Source organism: Carcharhinus amblyrhynchos, chromosome 3 (genome assembly GCF_965287045.1).
Source record: "Carcharhinus amblyrhynchos chromosome 3, sCarAmb.v2.hapA, whole genome shotgun sequence".
NCBI lineage: Eukaryota > Metazoa > Chordata > Chondrichthyes > Carcharhiniformes > Carcharhinidae > Carcharhinus > Carcharhinus amblyrhynchos.
In genome coordinates this window covers 22,824,965-22,848,478 of record NC_137326.1, presented here as the reverse complement: position 1 = coordinate 22,848,478, position 23,514 = coordinate 22,824,965, and the positions used below count along the sequence as shown (strand labels likewise).

The 23,514-nt window shown below is 44.1% G+C and overlaps 1 protein-coding gene across 1 annotated transcript in view; it reads left to right on the top strand.

Annotated features, from left to right (window-relative positions):
• Nucleotides 1–3,648: 3,648 nt before the first annotated feature.
• Nucleotides 3,649–23,514, top strand: part of efcc1 (EF-hand and coiled-coil domain containing 1) — an 80,800-nt gene continuing 60,934 nt past the window's right edge. Inside the window, exon 1 of the mRNA XM_080182182.1 lies at nucleotides 3,649–4,778. Within this exon, the coding sequence (XP_080038308.1) occupies nucleotides 3,655–4,778 (1,124 nt within the window). The 5' untranslated portion in view covers nucleotides 3,649–3,654. The remainder of the gene's footprint in view (nucleotides 4,779–23,514) is intronic.

Genomic DNA, 23,514 nt, shown 5'->3' with positions numbered 1-23,514 from the left:
CCCTCCGTGTACCTGGACAGGCGCCCGAGTGTGATGACAAGGGCTTTTCACAGTAACTTCATTGCAGTGTTAACGTAAGTCTACTTGTGACAGTAATAAATAAAATATGTAGTTATGTTCTGCAGGATCTCTCTGGTCAGAAAAAAACATTAAATTATACTGTGTTGAAATACTTTACAGCTTAAATTCCTATATTCATAAATGAAGTAACATTTAATATAAAATAAATTTTAAAATATGAAAGAAATATTCTAACTTCTTCAACTTAACTCCTGTCCGCTGACTCTCCAATACTCCAATCCCTAGCTTGCTTTCTTGCTCACTGGCTTTCCATTCAACTGGTTTACTGTCATTTTTGTTTGTTGCCTCTCCAGGACGCCAATCCCTAGTTTGTTCCCTGTCTCGTTTGCCAACCTTCTTGTTTGTTGCCGATCATTCTCAGCAAGCCTCCCACTCACTGCACATCCTGCTTCCTGACCCTCCCTTTCACCAACCCTTCTGATCCCAGACAACCCTACCTCTTAGTGCAGGCCTTCCCTCTTATTGCCAACTTTCTCACTGAACCTCCCACTACCTGCCAGTCCCTCTTTAAAAAGCCCTGTTTTAGGTCATTTTGATCTAATGTTTGTCAGTTAATCATAGAGTAGAACCATAGAATCCTGACAGTGCAGAAGGCCATTCAGCCCACCGAGTCTGCACTGACCATAATCCCACCAGGCCCTATCCCCGTAACCCAATATATTTACCTTGCTAATTTCCCTAACACTAAGGGGCAATTTATCATGGCCAGTCCACCTAACACGCACATTTTTGGACTGTTGGAGGAAACCGAAGGAAACCCACATGGGCACAGGGAGAACGTGCAAACTCCACAGTTAGTGACCCAAGCTGGGAATTGAACCTAGGTCCCTGGCGCTATGAGGCATCAGTGCTAACCAATGTGCCACATGCCACCCTGGGACAGGTACTTGTATTTAGCATTGAAATTTTGTTCTAACATTTGTTACGGGCAGAGTAGGTTTGCTTGATCCAATCAGCACCATTTTGGAGTGGCCTCTCCTGCTCACCAGCCCTCCCATCTTACACATCATCAGCTTCTGCTCTGCCTCTGTGACCCTGCAATTCGAAGCTGCTCTCAGTCAGGAGGGTGCTTCCTGCTTCTCACCACTCAAGTCCCAAACTCTTGTTCACAGCGAAGGCGAGTGGGAGGTTCTGTGGTGACCAGGCAGATTTAGGAGCAGGGCATTTGGCCAGCGGGATGGTCGGGAAGTATGATCAGTGACTAACTAAAGGATCAGGGAACAGTAGAGTAGGCAAGCAGAAGAGAACGCAAGCAGGAGCTAAGTAGAAACATATGGCATAATTATTTTATGTTTTAAAATTAAGTTATTTCGCTTATGAGGACATTCATTTAGCAATATAAACTATTTCAACTTGCAGGGTATAATCTTTTATTTTGTTTCTGATGAGAACAGTCCTATAGAACCTAACTAAAGCTTCTACTTTGGTTATAATGGGGCAACCTGATTTACTTAGTGTTGTTTAATTTAAAGTTGCAGTTTCACAACCAGAATTTTAAATGAGGAATTACTATATTGGATAGGGAGAAACCATTCCTATTGGTGGAAGGATCAAGAACCAGGAGGCAAAGATTTAAGATAATTGGCAAAAGAAGCAATGGCATCATGAGAAATTGCCAGGGTTTAGAATCTGGAATGCATTGCCTGGGAGTGTGGTGGCTCAAAGAGATGCTTTCAAAAGAGAATTGGATCATCATCTGAAAGTGAAAAAAATTGTAGGGTTTCAGGGTGGGGGTGGGGGGGCGGTGTTGAGTGGCGCTAGATGAATTGCTGCTAACAAAGGTCCAGCACAGACATGGGGGGCCGAGTGGACTCATTCTGTGCTGTAACCATTCTGTGATAATAAAAGTGTAAAATCAATTCCACCGTCTTCTGTCATGAAAACAATACAAGTTTGAGATCCTGTACCAACTGACTCAAGAACAGCTTCTTTCCTGTTGCCACCAGATTTTTGGGATGGACCTACATTACTTTAAGGTAATCTTTTTCTACACTATGATTTGAATATATTTGATTTATTATTACTGTCACATGCATTTAGCATACAGTGAAAAGTACTGTTTCTTGCATTCCATACATACAAAGCATACTGTTCATAGAGAAGGAAAGGAGAGAGTGCAGAATGTAGTGTTACAGTCATAGCTAGGGTGCACTGAAAGATTAAATTAATGTAAAATAGGTCCATTCAAAAGTCTGATGGCAGGAGGGAAGCTGTTCTTGAGTTGATTGGTACACAACCTCAGACCTTTGTATCTTTTTCCCGATGGGAGGTGGAAGAAATTATGTCCTAGCTACATTCTGCACCCTCTCCTTTCCTTCTCTCCTATATAGTCTATGAATGGTATGTGTAGTGCGTAAGAAACAATACTTTTCAATGTATTACAATACATGCACAATGGTACAGTGGTTAGCACTGCTGCCTCACAGCTCCAGGGATCTGGGTTCCATTCCTGGCTTGGGTGACTAATTGTGTGGAGTTTGTATGTTCTCCCTGTGTCTGTGTGAGTTTCTTCCGGGTGCTCTGGTTTCCTTCCACACTCCAAAGATGTGCAGATTAGGCTGATTGGCCCTGCTAAATTGCTCATAGTGTCTTGGGATGTGTAGATTGAGGGATTCGTGGGGTAAATGTGTGGGGTTATGGGGTTAGGATTTGGGGTGGGATTGTTGTAGGTGCAGACTCGATGGTCCGAATGGCCTCCTGCGCTGTAGCGTTTCTGTGATTTGACAATAATAAATCAAAGCAAAATCAAACAATGTCCTGAGGAATAGAGAGGGGGCAGTTTAGATTCAGTAGCTACTGCGCAGACATTGAGAAAGCAACTGAACCAGAGGTCACAGGTATAAGAGGCGGCAGATTTAAAACTGAGACCTGAAGGAACTACTCGCAGAGTGTGGTGAATTTGTGGAACTTGCTGGCGCTTAGCATGGCGTAGTCTGAATCATTAACTAGTTTCAGGGAGATAAATATATTTCTAAGTTTAAAAAAAGGGAATAATGAGATATGGAGAATGGGGAGGTGATTTTGAGACCAAGGAGAAATCAGCCACGATCTGATTGAATGGCGGAGCAGGCTGAAAGGGCTGGATTTGTCTACTTCTGCTCCTAATTCCTAACCGGGATTCTTCTTTTAATTTAAAACTGCCAGTAGGTGAAAGGAGATGCTTCAAAGAAATGCATAGAAAAGTCTTTCCTTTTTTTGTTTAGAGAAGGAGGGGGGGGGGGAGAAAAGTGACGGCGAACTGACATCTTGAATCGTTTGGACCACCCCAGCCCAGCCCTCCCCCTGCTTGCGGGGCGTCCACATACTTTTTATTTTGATAATCGCTTCTAACTCTAGCAGAGAGAACTCAACAGCATCGGGCTGAACTGATGCGGAGCGAGTTACAGTGAGTTTCCCCCTGCACCCACCAGACTTACACAGAGGAAAGAAGAGCCCAGACAGCATGGGAGAGAGAAGCTGGCTGCTTTTAATGCAGCAGCTCAGCCCCAGTTTGCAGCAGTGATATCTGGAGGGGAAAGGGGGTAGGGGGTGCGGGGTGCGGGGGGGGGGAGCTGGGGTTAGGATTGCTTTCTGATGGAGGGCTCGGAGAGCTGCGATCCGTACAGGTGCCCAGCCCGCCGGACCCAGTGGATTGTCAGCGCCCTGGCTTATCACTACGGGCTGGACCGGGGGGTGGAGAACGAGATCATCGTGCTGGCCACCGGGCTAGACCAGTACCTGCAGGAGATCTTCCACCACCTGGACTGCCAGGGGGAAGGCAGGATCCCCGGGCAGGACTTCCAGACCCTGTGCCAGATCCTGGGGCTGGATGGGAGCTGCCAGGAGGAGGAAGGGGAAGGGGAAGGGGGCATCCTGGAGCAGCTGCCCCCAGAGTTGAGCTTCCGCCAGTTTCACGCCAAGCTGTGCGGGCACTTCAGCACCCGGGCCGGCTGCAGGTACGAGACGGGCCGCCTGCTGGTGGGCAGGGAGAGCGAGCACATCGAGACGCAGATCCGCCTGAGGAGCCCCCTGAGGGAGAGGGTGGTGGCAGCGCTGCCCGGGGAGGAGCAGCAGGAGGAGGAGGAGGAGGAGGAGAAGAGCAGCAGGAGGAGGAGGAGGAAGGGGCCAGCCTCGCTGGAGGGGCCGAGCGGCCGGCAGCGGGCCCCCTGCAGCCGCGAGTGCTACGAGGACATCGTGGCGCTGGAGGAGGCGGAGGACAGGCTGGCCAAGCTGGAGCTGGAGAACCGCAGCCTGCGGGAGCTGGTGGAGGACATGCGGGCCGCCCTGCAGAGCAGCGACGCCCGCTCGCTGGCGCTGCAGGTGGGGCTGCGGAAGAGCCGGGCTGCCCAGCGCTGCGGGCCCGGGAGGCGGCTGGCCAGCGGCGCCGGGCAGCGCAGCCAGAGCCCGGGGCTCCGCGGCGTCCTGCGGGAGGTGGAGATCCTCCGCAGCTCCCGGGACGGGCAGGTGGAAGAGGCCATCCGCTTCAGCCAGGAGAGGGAGAGGGAGCTGGCCAGGGCGCAGGAGGCTCTGCTGAGGCTGGAGGACTCCAACCGGAGCCTGAAGAAGGAGCAACTGCGGATGAGCAAGAGAGTGGAAGAGGCGCGCCGAGCACTGGTGGGAAGCCTGGAGAAAGTCAAGGAAGTGGAGAGCAGGGCTAAACAAGTGCCCTCCTTACAGAGGAGTGTGGCACAACTGGAATCGGAGCTGCAATACTACAGGTAGGACACACAGCATCCTCATGTATCCCTGTACAACGCAAGTAAAGGCAAGGCACTCCCATTTATCCTACACAAGGAAAGGCATTCTCACTTATCCTGTACAACACAAGTAAAGGCATTCCCATTTATCCTACACAAGGAAAGGCATTCTCATTTATCCTGTACAACGCAAGTAAAGGCATTCCCATTTATCCTGTACAACACAAGGAAAGACATTCTCACTTATCCTGTACAACACAAGTAAAGGCATTCCCATTTATCCTACACAAGGAAAGGCATTCTCATTTATCCTGTACAACGCAAGTAAAGACATTCTCATTTATCCTGTACAACACAAGGAAAGACATTCCCATTTATCCTGTACAACACAAGGAAAGACATTCCCATTTATCCTGTACAACACAAGGAAAGACATTCCCATTTATCCTGTACAACACAAGGAAAGACATTCTCACTTATCCTGTACAACACGAGGAAAGACATTCTCATTTATCCTGTACAACACAAGGAAAGACATTCTCATTTATCCTGTACAACACAAGGAAAGACATTCTCATTTATCCTGTACAACACAAGAAAATGCATTCTCATTTAAACTGTACAACACAAGAAAATGCATTCTCATTTAAACTGTACAACACAAGAAAATGCATTCTCATTTAAACTGTACAACGCAAGGAAAGGCATTCTCATTTATACTGTACAGCACAAGACATTTTTATTTATCCGGTACAACATAAGTTTCAAAGTTTATTTGTTAGTGTCACAAGTAGGCTTACGTCAACACTGCAAGGAAGTTACTGCAAAAATCCCCTAGCTGCCACACTCCAACGCCTGTTCGGGTACAAATTTAGCACCTAATCAGCACGTCTTTCAGACTGTGGGAGGAAACCAGAACACTCTGGAAGAAACCCACAGACATTGTTGGAGGGGGCGGGGGGCGCGGTGGTGGAGAGAGAATCTGCAGACTCCACACAAGCAATGACCCAAACCAGGAATCGAACCTGGGTCCTTGCCACTGTGAGGCAGCGGTGCTAACCACTGTGCCACTGTAAATCAATCTAAAACTCATTTCTGAGCAATTTGAACCAATCTGCAATTGAAGGAAGGGTAAGATGTCAGTAATGGATTATACAAATTGTTTAAATGTTCTGTACTAAATGTGCTAATACCACAATGCATTAATATTAGTTCTGAAATGTTCTCATTTATATTTTAAGTTCAAACCCATTGACACTTTGAGACACTGAAAACAAACTATTTGAAGCTGCTTTCAGGGGAAGCAGTGGTATATTTTTAAGTATCACTGGACCATTAATCCAGAGGCCCATGCTAATGCTTTCGGGATATCAAATCCCACCCTGGCAGCTGGTATTGAATGCTACCCTCAGTAATGGTGACCATGAAATTATCATCGATTTCCGTAAAAGAAACATCTGGTTCACGAATGCCCTTTAGGGAAGGAAACCTGCCCTCTTTATCTGGCCTACATGTGACTCCAGATCCACAGCAGTGTAGTTTGACCTTCAACTGCCCTCTGAAGTGGCCCAGCAAGCCACCCAGCTCAAGGGAAATTTGGGGTGAGCGACAGATGCTGACCTTGTCAGCAATGCTCACATCTCATGAAAAAAAAATAAAAACAAATGCAGTCTTCCTCAGGAAAATGTACTTTTTTAAGACCTGCGATCTCACAGGTTGTATTGCTTTCACGCTTTAATATTAAACATCCGGTAAGTTGTATCATTTTTTCCACTACCAGTAATCCCCTTCAAGCCGTTGTAACCCATTCATCACCACTTCCAGTAACAAGTGGGCCAGAGATCATCATCCTCACTCCCCTCACTGAGCTCAATCTCATTCACCCCTTCATCACTTGATGTTCCCACTAAATTGTTGAGTAATTAACTACCTTCTTGGCTCCCACTCTGGTTGGTGGTGCACATGGGCACATTTTCTCAGGTACTGCTTTCCTCCTCTGCTTACATCACTCCCCACACCTTATATATTATACCTTTGACCAATATGTCCAATCTCATCTTTTCTGTAACTTCACGTTTAACCCCTGCAATTAGAATTTTGTCCTGCCACAGCATTGAAATGGCCCTAATCAATATGACATTGGTTGTGATGTGCTTTTTCTCCTGGTCCTTTTCATCCTCTCTGCAGTGTTTCATCACTCCATCCTGTTGTGATGGGATTGCCTGGTGCCAGTAATATCTATTCAGTCATAAAATTCCTACGTGCAGAAAGAGGCCGTTCAGCCCATCAAGTCTGCACCAACTTTCCGACACAGCATCCCACCCAGGCCCCATCCCTGTTACCCAGCATATTTTACCCTGCTAATTCCCCCTAACCCACACATCTCATGGCACTAAGGGGCAATTTAGCATGGCGAATCTTCCTAACCTGCACACTTTTGCACTGTGGGAAGAAACCGGAGCACCGGGAGGAAACCCATGCAGACACGGGGAGAATATGCAAACTTCACACAAACAGTTACAGAAGGTAGGAATTGAACCCAGGTCCCTGGAGCTGTGAGGCAGCAGTGCTAATCACTGTGCCACCGTGCTACCCCTGACTATGAAATACTTTTATCATCAGAGAATTTCCTGCAATGGCTTCTCTTCCTATTCTGCAGGTATCACCTCTGGAGTCTCATACCTTTGGTTGTCTCTTATTTTTAATTTAAATGCAATTAGTAGAATTTCTGTGGCAGTTCTTCTGGCCTTTAGCCATGACTTTGAAAGTCAGTAAAAAATCGAAGAAAAATGATCTAAAGGTTTTTCTAAATAATGGATAAAAGCAAATTACTGCAGATGGTGGAATCTGAAACCAAAAGAGAAAATGCTGGAAAATCTCAGCAGATCTGGCAGCATCTATAAGGAGAGAAAAGAGCTGACGTTTCGAGCCCAGGTTGTCAGACAGGGTCATTATCTGGACTCAAAACTTCAGCTCTTATCTCTCCTTACAGATACTGCCAGACCCGCTGAGATTTTCCAGCATTTTCTCTTTTGGTAAACAGTTTTTATGCAATTTCGTTGGGATTTCCATCAACCTTTAACCAAAACTACACTGAGAGATTGGATCAAGACCTGTGAAAATTCTACACAGTGAAATTTTATCAAAAGCATTGATGTTTAACCGGATTTTTTTCCACCATCAGCAGGCGACGGTGCAGAGGGACCTCGGGGTCCTTGTGCATGAGTCGCAAAAACCCAGCTTGCAGGTGCAGCAGGTGGTCAGGAAGGCGAATGGGATGCTGGCCTTCATAGCGAGGGGGATTGAATATAAAAGTAGGGAGGTCTTGCTGCAGCTGTATAGGGCATTGGTGAGGCCACAGCTGGAATACTGTGTGCAGTTTTGGGCGCCGTACTTACGCAAGGATATTTTGGCCTTGGAGGGAGTGCAGAGGAGGTTTACTAGGCTGATGCCGGAGTTGAGGGGGTTGAGCTATGAGGAGAGGCTGAATAAACTAGGCTTGTACTCGTTAGAGTTTAGAAGAATGAGGGGAGATCTCATTGAGACGTATAAGATGATGAATGGGATGGATAGGATAGAGGTGGAGAGACTCTTCCCGCTCAAAAAAGACAGTAGGACTAGGGGGCACAGCCTCAAGATAAAGGGGGGGTGGTTTAGAACGGAGTTGAGGAGGAACTTCTTCACTCAAAGGGTGGTGAATCTCTGGAATTCTCTGCCTGTTGAAGTGATGGAGGCTGCCTCGCTAAATATTTTTAAGATGCGGGTTGATGGGTTTTTGATAAGAGAGGGGATTAAGGGTTATGGGGAGAGGGCGGGAATGTGGAACTGAGCCACGACAGATCAGCCATGATCTTATTGAATGGCGGGGCAGGCTCGAAGGGCTAGATGGCCTACTCCTGCTCCTATTTCTTATGTTCTTATGAGTTTCTGTTGCTGTGAGGGAACCGTTTCTACATATGACCTTTTTGTCTCAATATATTAATTGTTGCTGCAGTTGAAGTGGCAGCAAGGAAAACACTCAGGGCATAATAACAACAACATGTATTTTATAGAGTGTCTCTAACACTGTAAACGTTGCAAGGTATTTATCAAACTAAATGTGGTATCAAGCCACATGAAGAATATTCAGGCAGATGAGCAAAAGCTTGATCAAAGAGGTAGATTTTAAGGATTGTCTCAAAGGAGGAAAAAAAGTAGAGGAGCAGAGAGTTTTTGAGTTGGAATTCCAGAGCTTAAAGAAACTGCTGGAAAAGTCAGGCAGTCAGTCAGTATCTGTGGAGAGAGAAATAGAGTTCATGTTTTTTCCGGACCAATGTTTGAGCCTTTGATATTATCATTATCATCTTTGCCTTGAATCTAGGGAGGACAGAAAGGCAGTTTCGATAGTTTTCTCCTGCAGTGACTTGCAAGGCTCCGCTGATATATATATGGTTAAAATATAACCTAGAAGGAAGAACTGTCATGGCAATAGAAGTTGTTTATAGGAGTGAGGATGGTTACATTCACATACCGAAGCAGAGGAAGTGAAGGCAAGTGTCCTTCAACACACCAGATCATTCAATGACTGGCAGATGTTAACATAACGTATCAAGTTTTACCACATCTGTATTTGATTTCAATTCATAAATTTGCTTTCTGTTCTTAAAACTCCATCCATGTCCTAACTTGCTTCAAAATCTATTCACTCATCATCAACATGTGCCAGTATTCCACGACATCTTTGTCAATGAATCTCCCCTGCCTTTTCCCTGACCTTCTCTTTGGTTACACCTGCCCTTCCCCTTTACCAACAGCACAAACCCCATCATATCCCCCCCTCCTCCTCAGTTCTGAAGAAGAGTCAAATTGGGCGTGAAATTTTAACTGTTTCTCTCTCCACAGATGCTGCGTGGCAGGCTGAGATTTTCCTGCACTTTCTGCTTTTATTTCAGACCTCCAGTGTCCTGCAGTAATTTGCTTTTAATTCCAGAGTTGTGCTGGGCAACTGAGCGCATGGCTGTCACTTATTAAAATTGGTTATGCTTAAGAGACCAGAATTGAAGGAGCACAGATATCTCTGAGAGTTGTGAGGCTGGAAGAAGTTTCAGAGATAGGAAGGGGCAAACCTTGGAGGAATTTGGAGGAAGAATGAGAATTTTAAAATTGGGGTCGGCACAGTGGTTAGCACTGCTGCCTCACAGCGCCAGGGATCCAAGTTCAATTCCAGCCTCAGGTCACTGTCTGTGTGAAGTTTGCACATTCTGCCCGTGTCTACTTGGGTTTCCTCTGGGTGCTCTGGTTTCCTTCCACGGTGTAGAGATGTCGGCATTGGACTGGGGTAAAACAAAGAAATCCCACAACACCAGTTTAAAGTCCAAACAGGTTTATTTGTAGCAAAAGTCGCAAGCTTTTGGGACAGGCTGTCCCTTCATCAGGTGGCTGGGAGTTCTGATCATAAAAAGGACACAAAGACACAAATTCAATTTACATGCATAATGATTGGAATGTGAATCTTTACAGCTAATCAATTCTTAAACGTACAGATGATGTGTGTGGAGATGTGAATGAGTGTCTCCTTTTTATGATCAGAACTCCCAGCCACCTGACGAAGGGACAGGGTCCCGAAAGCTTGCGGCTTTTGCTACAAATAAACCTGTTTGGACTTTAAACTGGTGTTGTGGGATTTCTTCCTGTTCCTTCCACAGTCCAAAAATCTGTGGGTTACGCAAGGATATTTTGGCCTTGGAAGGAGTGCAGAGGAGGTTTACTAGGCTGATGCCGGAGTTGAGGGGGTTGAGCTATGAGGAGAGGCTGAATAAACTAGGCTTGTACTCGTTAGAGTTTAGAAGAATGAGGGGAGATCTCATTGAGACATATAAGATGATGAATGGGATGGATAGGATAGAGGTGGAGAGACTCTTCCTGCTCAGAAAGGACAGTAGGACTAGGGGGCACAGCCTCAAGATAAAGGGGGGGCGGTTTAGAACGGAGTTGAGGAGGAACTTCTTCACTCAAAGGGTGGTGAATCTCTGGAATTCTCTGCCCGTTGAAGTGATGGAGGCTGCCTCGCTAAATCTTTTTAAGACGCGGGTTGATGGGTTTTTGATAAGCGAGGGGATTAAGGGTTATGGGGAGAGGGCGGGAAATTGGAACTGAGCCACGACAGATCAGCCATGATCTTATTGAATGGCGGGGCAGGCTCGAAGGGCTGGATGGCCTACTCCTGCTCCTATTTCTTATGTTCTTAGGTTGATTGACCATGTTAAATTGCCCCTTAGTGTCCCAAGGTTTGTAGGTTAGGGGGATTAGCAGGGTAAATGCGTGGGAAGAGGGGCTGGGTGGGATTGTGGTCAGTGCAGGCTCAATGGGCCAAATGGCCTCCTTCTGCACTGTAGGGATTCTATGATTCTAGATCTGTTGCTTAACTAAGAGCCAGTGAACACAGGGGTGATGGGCAATCATCCCACTAAGTCGTGCTGCCGCACAACAACTCAAATGTTCCAGCCAAAGCTGTGCAGACGTTGGCATCTTGGACTTGCCACGTGTGGACAGCCTTACAAAAAGAATTAGATAGCCTGGCATTTAAACAAATTGGCTGCACAAATTGGTGATGGGTGAATGGGATTTGATGCAAGCTTGCACGTAGGCATCTGAGCCTTAAAAACAGATGGCAAATTTCTGAGTAGAAATTTAATGTAGATGCAGCTATATCTGATACATTGTGTTGACATTTGCCAATCAGTTAAATGCCTGGTGTGTTCGAGGACACTTGTTTTCACTGCCACGGCTTCAGTATGGGAATATTTTCATCCTCTCCATCACTCCTACAAACAACTTCTACTGCCGCGATAGTTCTTCCCCTAGGTAATATTTTAACTTCTTATATCAAGCTACTGCAGAGGAAATCTACCAAAACACCATCCCGTATTCCATAGATGGACCTGGCAGCTGACAGGTGTGGTATATATAAGGTCCAGCACCTTATTCACTTCCTCTACGGACTGGAGTTACTTGCTGAACTGAGACAGAACTTTCAATGAGCATTAGGGTTTCCGAGATTTCAGGATGCAGTAGAATACACAGATCATTGTCGAGTCCTGTCCCAACAACTCCCAGCTGCATATCTGAACAGAAACAGCTTGCAACATTCTGCGGCCAATCTGCATCTGTGCAATGGCTGCCAACATATTGGTAAAGGTGGCTCTTTCACTATTTGGGTGTAAACAGTTAAGCCCCTTGAATATGCTAATAAGTGGTTAGGGTTCTACCAAGCTGTAAAATGGGATGTAGGTTTGCTTTTATTTGCTTTTTGCCTAGCAATAAGAGTTAAAATTACCCCTCTACACCCAGTTCCTGTTAACCTAGTAGCGCTCATGGATTTCTTCTGGTAACAGGTCTACTAAACCCTGGTAAAACTGATTTGCCAACCCTTTAAATTAAAGAGAAGTCTGTTCATTTTTAATCTATTTGATTCTTGGTCCTCTCACTTCCCATTTCGACTGCCCCTTTTTTTTTGTTTTTATTCCAATTCAGTCCAATCAAGTCCAATTCAGAGTCTCAACAAGTTGAGGCATTCCTGATCCAAGCTGACGAGACAGGGCTGTCACCTCCTGTCTGGGGCTTGATCCACATGATCCAAGCTGATTGGAGTAGACATAGCTCCTCCTCCAAGGCTTGATCTCATTTGCATCTCAGCCAAAAGGCCGAGATGCTGCTTTGAAAAATTGCTTCAAATGAAGCTGAAATGTAACCTAATGACTTCAACCAAGCACAGCATGTCAATACTACGCTTGATCTTAGCCAAAAGGCCGATAAGCGACTGTTACTGTTGCTGCTTGAGCGTTGTGCTAATAACTCCAAACATATGCCAAGCTACACTTTACAGCTGCTTTAATACCTTGTCCTAAATTGAGATTTGAAACATGAAGTATCGATTTAGTTTCCCTTTAGTCTTGTGATATCTTGGCCTTTTGACTAAGATCAAGTGTAGTATTGACATGCTGCACTTGGTTGAAGTCATTAGGTTACAATTTAGCTTCATTTGAAGCAATTTTTTAAAGCAGCATCTCAGCCTTTTGGCTAAGATGCAAATTAGATCAAGCCTTGGAGGAGGAGCTACACCTACTCCAATCAGCTTGGATCATGTAGGTCAAGCCCAAGACAGGTGGTGAGAGCCTTGTCTTGTCAGCTTGGATCGGGAATGTCCCGACTTGTTGGGACTCTGAATTGGCTTTAATTTGACTTGATTGGATTGGAATAAAGTAAACAAAAAAAAACAGTGGATACAACAGATATATTTCCACTGTTAATGTCTTCAACAAAGTCAACAAACAAATGTCACCAGTCTCTGTTCCCCTTTACACTGTCCTCAACCACCAAAGCCATACAGGGTCCGCCCCTGGCGCTTTAGCGCATACACCACATCCATGGTGGTCACCGTTTTGCGCTTGGTGTGTTCAGTGTAGGTCACCAAGTCCCTGATCACATTCTCCAAAATCATCTTCAACACCCTGCAGACCTCCTTGTAGATCAAGTTGGAGATATGCTTGACGTCTCTGCGGCGAGCCAGACGCCTGATGGCAGGTTTGGTAATGCCTTGAATATTGTCGTGGAGCACCATACAATGCCGCTTGGCTCCACCTTTACCAAGCCCTTTATCACCTTTCCATCTACCCTGTGTGCAAAAGACTACAAAAAAAAATTTAAACATTAATCCTTGTGTACCATAAGTGTCATGAATAATCCTGGTCATCAACACAAGTGAAATATGTTGAAAACATCCCATCACAGAATTACAACTGTAACAACTGATCTATTAAAACTTGGCTGTTCTCCATGTACCCTTTCCAAACCATCTTTCCACAATGCAAGCAAGCAAACCACAAGGTCTTCAGAGATATAGTTTGGCCATCGAGGGTTGGGAAAAAGGGCAGCATCCACGATGCCACAGGAAGTATTATGTTGTATTTTAGCAAGAAGGATGAAGTTATCTAATTAACTTTAAAAAACATATGTGGTATGGATAAAAAAAAAACCATTGAGGAATGGAAAAACACTTAATATGTTCTAAGAAGTGGCTTTGTTACTTATTCCAGGCGTATGCTGTAAATTGGCAGCTGTAGCTTATGTACAAACATTCATTAAAAATCATGATATGTGTCAGAAAATAATTCTTCAGACAAAGTTTGATAATTTCTTCTTTGTACATTGTATTTAGATCAAGGTTGTTTTTTAAGTTCAGTGGTTCTGGTGTTTGGAAGGCTTAAGATTCTTCTGAAATGATTGTCTTGCTTGGAAGCATCCACTTTGTTCATGGAAATTCACAGGAGTACAATTGCTGTGGCACATTGCAGGATCTTTCCATTCAGTGAAGAAGACAAGATTCTATACAGAATAAGAAATGCCATCAATCACCAGACAATTCCTTTATCTGTAATTATATGGTGTGTCCACAGATAAGAACTTCTCTGCTATCTCATAGCAACAAGCATTCAAAATAAGTCATTGTATATTTCCATTTACTTCAAGTCACTAAAAGCTTTGCTTGTTGAACAATTCTCATCCGAACATTAAGAAAGGCATTTTATATATTGGTTCTCTATATTTGATTTCCCATGCAGATTTTAATTAGCATTAAGGTCTGGTTGCTGCAAAGTTATTGTTGAATTTTAGACAGTTTTCCGGGGGGCGGGGGGGCGGGGGCGCGGGGTTGTGTGGTGGAACTAGTGGAAGGAATTCTAATTTGTCAGGGTGGTATGTGTGTAGGTGCACAGTTAAAGAACCAGTGCGTCGGGCACCTATCAAAAATCACAACTCCCACAGTTAATCAGTGCACATTTTAAACCAACCAGTCTTGGGCAGCCTGGAAGGAGATGGCTGAGGAGGTTAGCAGTTTTCCACTAGTCAGAAAGAAATGGCCCCAATGCCAGAAAAGGCTCAGTGACCTAATGAGGGTGGCTAGTAAGGCCTAGGTATGTGCACTCTTGTGCCAGTGTATTACACGGTGGCACAGCGGTCAGCACTGCTGCCTCACAGCGCCAAGGACCTAGGTTCGATTTCTGGTTTGGGTCACAGTTTGTGCAGAGTCTGCACTGTCTGCGTGGGTTTCCTTAGGGTGCTCCGGTTTCCTCCCGCAGTCCGAAACACATTTGGTTAGTTGCGTTGGCTATTATAAATTCTCCCTGGAGTGTGGCGACTAGGGGATTTTCACAGTAACTTCACTACAGTGTTAATATTAGCCTACTTGTGACACTAATGAATAAACTTAAAACTTACAGGGCACGCTTTCAGAAGCAAAATAAGTTGGGCTGGACTCAAAGGCAGCATGATCCAACAAGGACAGAGCTGCCTTCAACAATTTCATTTGCATTTAAAGTTTTTGTCCAGTTGTAGGGCAGGTGGTTGGCAGAATGTGCACATGATGGATGACCACAAGGTCCAGGCATTTAGCTAAAAATGGGTAGGCAGTGTGGCATAAAATAATCTCACACTGTTAAAGAGTGCACCCTCACATATCTTTTTGGGAGAAACAAGGCAACAGTGCCCATCCCTCTCAGATACTTTACAGCCCTGCGAGATGGCCAGGAACAAAATCCATCATTCAGCTGCTGAGGAAAGGCTGTTAACTCCTATGACTTAAAAATGTATTGGCTGCTTATTTGAATGAGTGCTTCCAGCAGTAACAGATCTACCAACTGCTAAATTGAGAGTTCAGCTGCAGCTTTTAGATTCACCCTATCAAGCTGCTCCTTAAAAAACAGAAACCACAAATGAGGTGATTTTGACTCCCAAAAAGTATCATAGCGTTCACACCATATTATAGCAGGCAATTGGTCATTAATGACCTTAAATAGACTATTAATTGATGTTTACACAGCATGGTCAGGGTTCATAGAATCCCTACACTACAGAAGGAGGCCGTTCAGCCCATTGTATTCGGGCCGACCACAATCCCACCCAGGCCCTATTCCTGCAACGCCAAGCATTTACCCTGCTAATCCCCCAACACTAGGGTCAATTTAGCAAGGCCAATCAACCTAACCCGCATATCTTTAGACTGTGGGAGGAAACCGGAGCACCCGTAGGAAACCCACACAAACATGGGGAGAATGTACAAACTCCACACAGACAGTGACCCAAGGCTGGAACTGAACCTGGGACCCTGGTGCTGTGAGGCAGCAGTGCTAACCACTGTGCCACTGTGCCGCCCGTTCTGACTTTTAAGTTCACCGGCCTCCTCTATTAGACCAAATTGGCACCATGATGTCAGGGATGCTAACCGATGTCACCATGCCCAATTAAACATTCCAAGATGGAGATGAGGGGTAGTTTCATCTCTCAGAATTCTCTACCCCAGAGAGCAGTGGAGGTTGAGTCATTGAATGTATTCCAGACAGGGTTAGACAAGTTTGTGTTCTGCAAGAAAATCAAGGTTTGAGCACTTTGGTGGGATGAATAAAGGAGCTGAATATCATTTAAATTGAGAAAGAGTACAGAAAGCTGCAGCACAGGGGGACTTTGGGGGTCCTCATGCATAAATCATAAAAAGCTGGAATGCAAATTCAACAGATAATAGGGAAGGCAAATGGAATGTTGGCCTTTATTTCAAAGGGAATGGAATATCAAACAGGGAAGTCTTGCTAAAACTATACAAAGCATGAGTTGAAGTATGAAGTTTATTTATTAGTGTCACATGTAGGCTTACATTAACACTGCAATATAGTTACTGTGAAGTTAGACCACACCTGGAATACTGTGAACAATTTTGGTTCCTTTATCTAAGGATAGATATACTGGCATTGGAGGCAGTTCAGAGAAGGTTCTCTAGGTTGATCCTCAGTACGGAGGCATTTTCTTATAAGGAGAGATTGAGTAGGTTAGGCCTGTACTCATTGGAGTTTAGAAGAATGAGAGGTGATCTCATTGAGACATATAGGATTCTCCGAGGGCTTGACAGGATAGCTGCTGAAAGGTTATTTCTCTTTGTGGGAAAGGCTAAGACCAGAGGGCATAATCTCAGAGTAAGAGGTCACCCATTTAGGACAGAGATGAGGAGGAATTTCTTCTCTCAGAACGTAGTAAATCTGAGGAATTTTTTGGCGCAGAGGGCTGTAGAGGCTGGGCTGTTGAGTTTGAGGCTGAGATAGATTTTTAACCAATAAGGAAATCAAGGGTTATGGGGATGGGCGGGAAAATGGAATTGAGGATTGTCATATCTGAACATTCATGATCTCATGATGGAAAAGACTTGTTGGGCTAAATGGCCTACTTCTGCTCTTACATCTTATAGTTTATGGGCTTGTGTGTGTGTGATGGGGGTGTGGGGGTGGTAGGAGGGAAGTGTGGAACAGATAGGGAAGTGGAGTTGAGGCCATAGTCTTGATCTGAATGGCAGAGTAGATTTGAAGGACCAACTTGCCTAATCCTAACCCTATTCCATTTTGAATTTATTTTTTTCCATGTTGCAGTCTTTTGTTGTTCTTCTCTCCCAGATGGATGATATCCAGCGACACTCAGTGGGAAACATTTAGTTTTAAATTTTAATATGTTTACTCATATTTTAGGTTGCTGATTGATTGCATGTTTCATGGTGCTTTGTTCCTTATTGCCGAAAATGGCCTGTTTTGTATCTTATCATGAGGCCTCGGTCATTTACTGTCCGCAATGCTGTCAGGATATCTTCAACATCTTTCCACATCAATAACTAATTAGAACAAACTGTTTTTCAACATGGGGTGAAGGAACAATGTAATGTTATTCATCAGCACTAAAGGATAATGATAGCTTTGTTCCACTTATGCTTATTGTTATTGAAAGTGGCTTTCAAATCTCTTACTGCTATGACCATTTCATAGAAAATAACAGGACAGTTGAACAAGCTTTGACAGAAAGAGGGAACCAGTCAGGAAACAGACTGGTCAGAACTTTAGTAGGAACTAAAGGTAGCAGCTATCCTTAAGTGAATATTTTAACTTGACTGATGGGGTTAATGAATTCAGCAACTTTACCTTTCTTAATGCTGTGAACACTAGCTATAAACTGTCTTGTCTATAATCAGTGATTAATATCTACATAGTTAATGTTGTATATGGTAATAAAATCTAATAAGCCACTCTCTTATCACATTGAGTGAAAAAGTTTAATTGTGCATCTAACAAAATCTTCAACTGCACTGTTAATTTAAGTGATTTTAAAAAGGATATCAAACTGGTGACTGTGCAATATTGTCAGGAAAGTTGTTTTTTATTCGTTTGTGGGACATGGGTGTCGCTGGTTGGCCAGCATTTGTTGTCCACCCAAGTTGCTCTTGGAGGGCAGTTGAGAGTCAACCACATTGCTGTGGCTCTGGAGTCACAGGTAGACCAGACCAGGTAAGAACAGCACATTTCCTTCCCTAAAGGACATGAGTAAACCAGATGGGTTTTTCCAACAACTGACAGTGGTTTCCTGGTCATTGTTAGATTCTAAAATCCAGATTTTTAAAAATTGATTTCAAATTCCATCATCTGCCATGGAGGGACTCAAACCAGGATTCCCAGAACATTAATTGATTTTCTGAATTAATAGTCCAGCGATACTACCACTAGATCATTGCCTTCCTGAAAGCTAGGGAAATATAGGCGGTGATTCTCCCATTGCGACCCGCAATTTTTCTGGTGGGTCATGGTGGGAGATGCACATCTGTGACCTTGAACAGGGATTTGCGCATGCGCTGGGATCGCATGCGCATCTCCCAGAGCCGGTGAACAGTTTCCTGTCAGACCACGCTGGAAATTATCTGTTTTTAATCTGTTTTAAGTATGTATGTTAGTTAATTATTGGGACCTTTCACGTCCTGATTGAATCTCTCACCCTGCCAAGAGTACTTCATTCCAGCGGGGTTCAGACTAGCTCCCCACATTCAGGGAACTAGTGGGCAACGCTGCCAGAATGAAGGGGGGGCAGTTGAGGCCTCTCAGAGGGTTGGGCGGCAGCGGTGTGGTGTTTGTCCCCTGGGCATGGGCATCCTGGCAGTGCCAGCCTGTGCTTCCTGGCACTGCCCAAGAGGCAAAGTGCCCATGTCCAGGGGGCACATCTGGGCCTATTGTGGGCGGCTCCTAGGGGCAATCAGTGGGGGTGGGGGGTCCTGCTGTCATTCTGCTGACAGAATAAGTGTGGGATGGAGGGAGGGCAGCGATTGGGGCGGGCTGGGGGGAGTGGTCTGCCAGGGGGTGCCTGCCTCTGGAGGGGCCTGACTCCAGGGGGGTCGGGGGGGGCGGGGCGGGGGGGGGGGTCCTGCCGTCTGCTGTGTTGAGGTGGGTAGTAGGTTCGCTTGTGCTGGGGGTTGGGGCCTGGGCATCAGGGTATTCAGACCTGGGGGGGAGTCAGGTTTGGCTTGGGAATTGCTGTGGGGGCTGTGATCGGGCTGTGGGTGGAGGGGAGTGGTGGGGGGGGGGTGCTGGAGGGGCAGCGCTGCAGGGGTTGGCCAGCGATTGAGCTATTTTGGGGCCACTATGTATGCAAAGAGCTCCAGAACTGTTAAACTCTGATGTGAATAGGCCCTGCTCCCCCCTCCCCCAAAGGTTTTTAATGAGATTCTCAACTATCATCTCTTCAGTGCAGAGTGCGGAGATTCAGGTGAGAAGTTGAACTGGTGGAATAGTCAGGATTTAGAACAGTTTTCCTGCTAGTTCAGCACTTCTGGGAGAATCGCCCCCATAGATTCTCCGGTACAATCAATGGAGTGAAAATTAGGCAGTTCTGCAAAAAAAAGATGATCCCTAGGTAGATGAAGAGAAGTGAAAAGAAAAATCTACCCTAATATTTAGTTAACTGAATTGTATTCTGTCTATGGCTGGGTTGGAAATGGAAACTGATTTTGATTCCCTCCACTGATTGGGAATGGAGTGATAACGTGGTAAACATACGTTAGCAATACAGTACTTGCTCCCCATTCCTTCATTACTCAGCTGCCAATTTTGCTTTTAAGTGGGCAGGCGGTGCACTGCTATTTCACCTGACGTCAGAAATACCGACTCCCAAGAATCAGCCAGTGCGTTCTTTGAAGGAAGTCTCTATGTATGCATGTTGTTATAGAGATACTGATTCCTTGTGGCATTGTTCATAGAATTTTGGGAACATATTAATGTATTGGAGGTTATATTATTATGGTACATTTTAAGTATTATCAGAAATTAGTATATTGGTCAGAAAAAAATATGTAAAACTAAATAAATGATACAGAGATATTAGAAATTGATGTAATTAATTGAGAAAGTCATATATTGAAAGGTTTATCCATAATTGCATACGTTTAGGAATACAAAAAATAAGTAGCAGTATTAAATCATATTTAAAATGCATTTATTTATATCCTGTGTTTATAATGTGTATCCAACAATGAAGGACAGAACAACAACAGATGATTCAGTCTTCATTTGATGCCAACACATGTACAGTGTTGTCTGGATTGGGGTAATTTAGTTTAACACAGAACAGGAATTGAACCTGCAATATTCTGGTTTATGTGGATTTGTTACATGATCCTGTTATCAGCTGTACTACTTGAAGAGCTAATGAATGACTTTATAGCAGATAATAATGGTGGAAACCTCAAATGGAATAACAATATAAAAGACATTGAACTTACACAATTACATTTCTGTCACCAAAGCATCTATCTAATTGCAGTCTAAATGTCACAAAGAATGACGCTGAAAGTGTCAGGCTGTTCTTTGGATGGTGCTGACTCACTTTGAATGTATATTGTACACAGGGTGACAGCAGTTTTAATGAGATTATCAGTCACACAAAACTACAGAACATCGAATATTTGTGAAAATGAACTAAAGTGCTGTTAAACACATTTTGGGACATAAGAATTATTTAAAACTTGCACAAATTTCATCGTGCAAGGAAGACCCAATGATGTACTAGTTTGAATCACAAATTTGAATCACCTAGATAACAAGGACACCTGTATCAGACTCCTATTTATTGACTACGGCTCAGCCTTCAACACCATTATTCCTATGAAACTCATCTCCAAACTCCAATGCCTGGGCCTTGGCTCCTCCCTCTGCGACTGGATCCTGAACTTCCTAACCCACAAATCACAATCAGTAAAGGTAGGCAACAACACCACAATCATTTTCAACACTGGTGTCCCACAAAGCTATGTTCTCAGCTTCCTATAAACTCCTTATACACCCATGACAGTGTGGCCAAATTCCCCTCCAATTCAATTTTCAAGTTTGCTGATAACACCACCTTGGTGGGTCAGATCTCAAGCAATGACAAGACAGAGTACAGGAATCAGATAGAGAATCTGCAGAACTGGTGTGGCGACAATAATCTCTCTCTCCAATGAAGGAGATTGCCGTCAAGTTCAGAAAGTGTACTGGAGAGCATGCTCCTGTCTACGTCAACAAGGACAAAGGTGAAACAATCAAGAACTTCAAGTTTTACCATAGTTAAGAAAGCCTACCAATGCCTCTGCTTTCTCAAAAGACTAAGGAAATTTGGCATGGCAGCTATGACTCTCACCAACTTTTATAGATGCACCATAGAAAGCATTCTTTCTGGTTGTATCACAACTTGGTATGGCTCCTGCTCTGCCCAAGATCGCAAGAAACTACAAAAGGTTGTGAATGTAGCCCAAGCCATCATGCCAATCAGTCTCCCAACTATTGATTCTGTCTACACTTCCCATTCCCTCGACAAAGCAGCCAGTATAATTAAGGACCCTATGTATCACGGACATTCTCTCTTCCATTTTTTTCCATCGGGAAACAGATACAAAAGTCTGAGGTTACGTATCAACTGACTCAAGAACAGTTTCTTCTCTGCTGCTGTCAGACTTTTGAATGGACCTACCTTGCATTAAGTTGATCTTTCTCTATATCCTAACTATGACTATAACACTACATCCTGCACTGTCTCATTTCTTTCTCTATAAACAGTATGGTTTGTCTGTATAGCGCACAACAAACAATACTTTTCACTGTATACTAATATATGTGTTAGTAATAAATCAAATCAAATCAAATCAAAACTTCAATCGGGATGAATCACTCATTGCAGAATTCCCAATTTCTGACTTGGTCTTGTAGTCATAATATTTATTCAGCTGGTCCAATTGAAGCTTCTGTTCAATGGAAATACCCAGGATGTTGACAGTGAAGGACTCAACAATAATATTGCCATTGAATATCATGGCTAGGTGGACAGACTATCTTGTGGTAAAGATAATCATTGTCTGGCCCTTGTGTAGTGCAAATGTTACATGCCAATTGTCAGCTCAAGCCTGAGTGCTGGCTAGATTTCGATGCATGTGGGCACAGTCTGTTTGATAGTCTAAGGAATTGCAAATGAAATTAGACACTGTGCAGTCATCAGCAAAGATTCCCACTTCTGATTTGAGGCTGTCATCTTCTGAGCCTGAAATATTAGTCTCCAATAATCATAACAATCTTCCTCTATGCTTTAAGTATGATGACAACCAATGAAGAGTTCTCCCCCAGTCTCACTGGCTTCAAATTTACAATTAATCATTTAGTAGCAAAGAATTTGAGTATTGCTGAGGAAAGAGACGTGCTATCAAAGCTTTTCATCTTGTACTCAGCAGGATAGAAACACAAGAATACCAATTATAAAGGGAATAACAGTTTATACCGTATGATAAAAGGGTGCTGATTGGTTGGTAAGTGATTGGTAGAAGCATTGCCCTGGAGAATGTACCAGGGGACAGTTAACTGCCTAGCATTTGTTTAATTGCAGTGCAGTTTCAACTGTTGTGGCAGGGCAAGACATAGTGCTGGGAGGAAGTATAGCAAAGGTTATTTTAGAAAATCAGATATCATCTGATATTTTAGTTCACTGTGACCCAGAACCAACTCTGATTGCTGCAGATGCCTCTTCTACAGGATTAGGGTCTGTACTCTCTCAGGTACAGACAGAAGGAAGGTGTAGACCAATTTGCTACAGATCCCATTCACAGACAGAGACTGGAGAGATATTCAGTTTTAAAGAAGGAATATTAGCTGTTACATGGGCTTGTGAAAAGTTTACAAATTATGTTTTTAGCCTCCACAATGAGATAGATACAGATCAAAAATCCTTAAATACTCTTAAATACTTCTAAGGAGTTAGCAAAAATGCCTGCACGACTACAACAATTCAGATTGAAGATGAGGTTTGATGCAAAGACAAAGCATGTTTCAGGAAAACAGCAGACAGAGCAGACGTTTTGTTCCATACCTCAGTGGCAAGAGTGAAAGAAGGTGGTCAGGACCTTGTTGAAGAGGTAGAAACCTTTGCAACCACCACTACTCTATCAGCAACAACTCAGCCACTGAATGAAATCAGGGATACCCAACAATCTGATGGAGAATGTGCTCAGGTCAGAGAATACTGTGTCAAGGGATGGCCAGCACACATGCTACACAATCTCATTCTCAGACAGTACTATGAACAGAGAGGAGTCCTCAGTGTTGTTGATGATTTACTCTATCTATGATGACAGAATGGTCATTTTCAGAGTTCTGAGACTCGATATGCTGCGACGATTGCATCAAGGACATTTGGGCATCACAAAATATTGAGCCAGAGCAAGGTATTCTGTCTGGTGGCGAGGTCTCTCAAAGGTTTTGTAAGAGATCATGAAAAACTGCATTACTTGCTCTATTCATCTTCAGGAGACAAGCGAACCATAGATGTCATCTTCCTTTTCACCAAGACCAGGGGAAAATCTTGGCATGGACATCTTCAAACACAAATGTTCCTGATCATAGTAGACTCC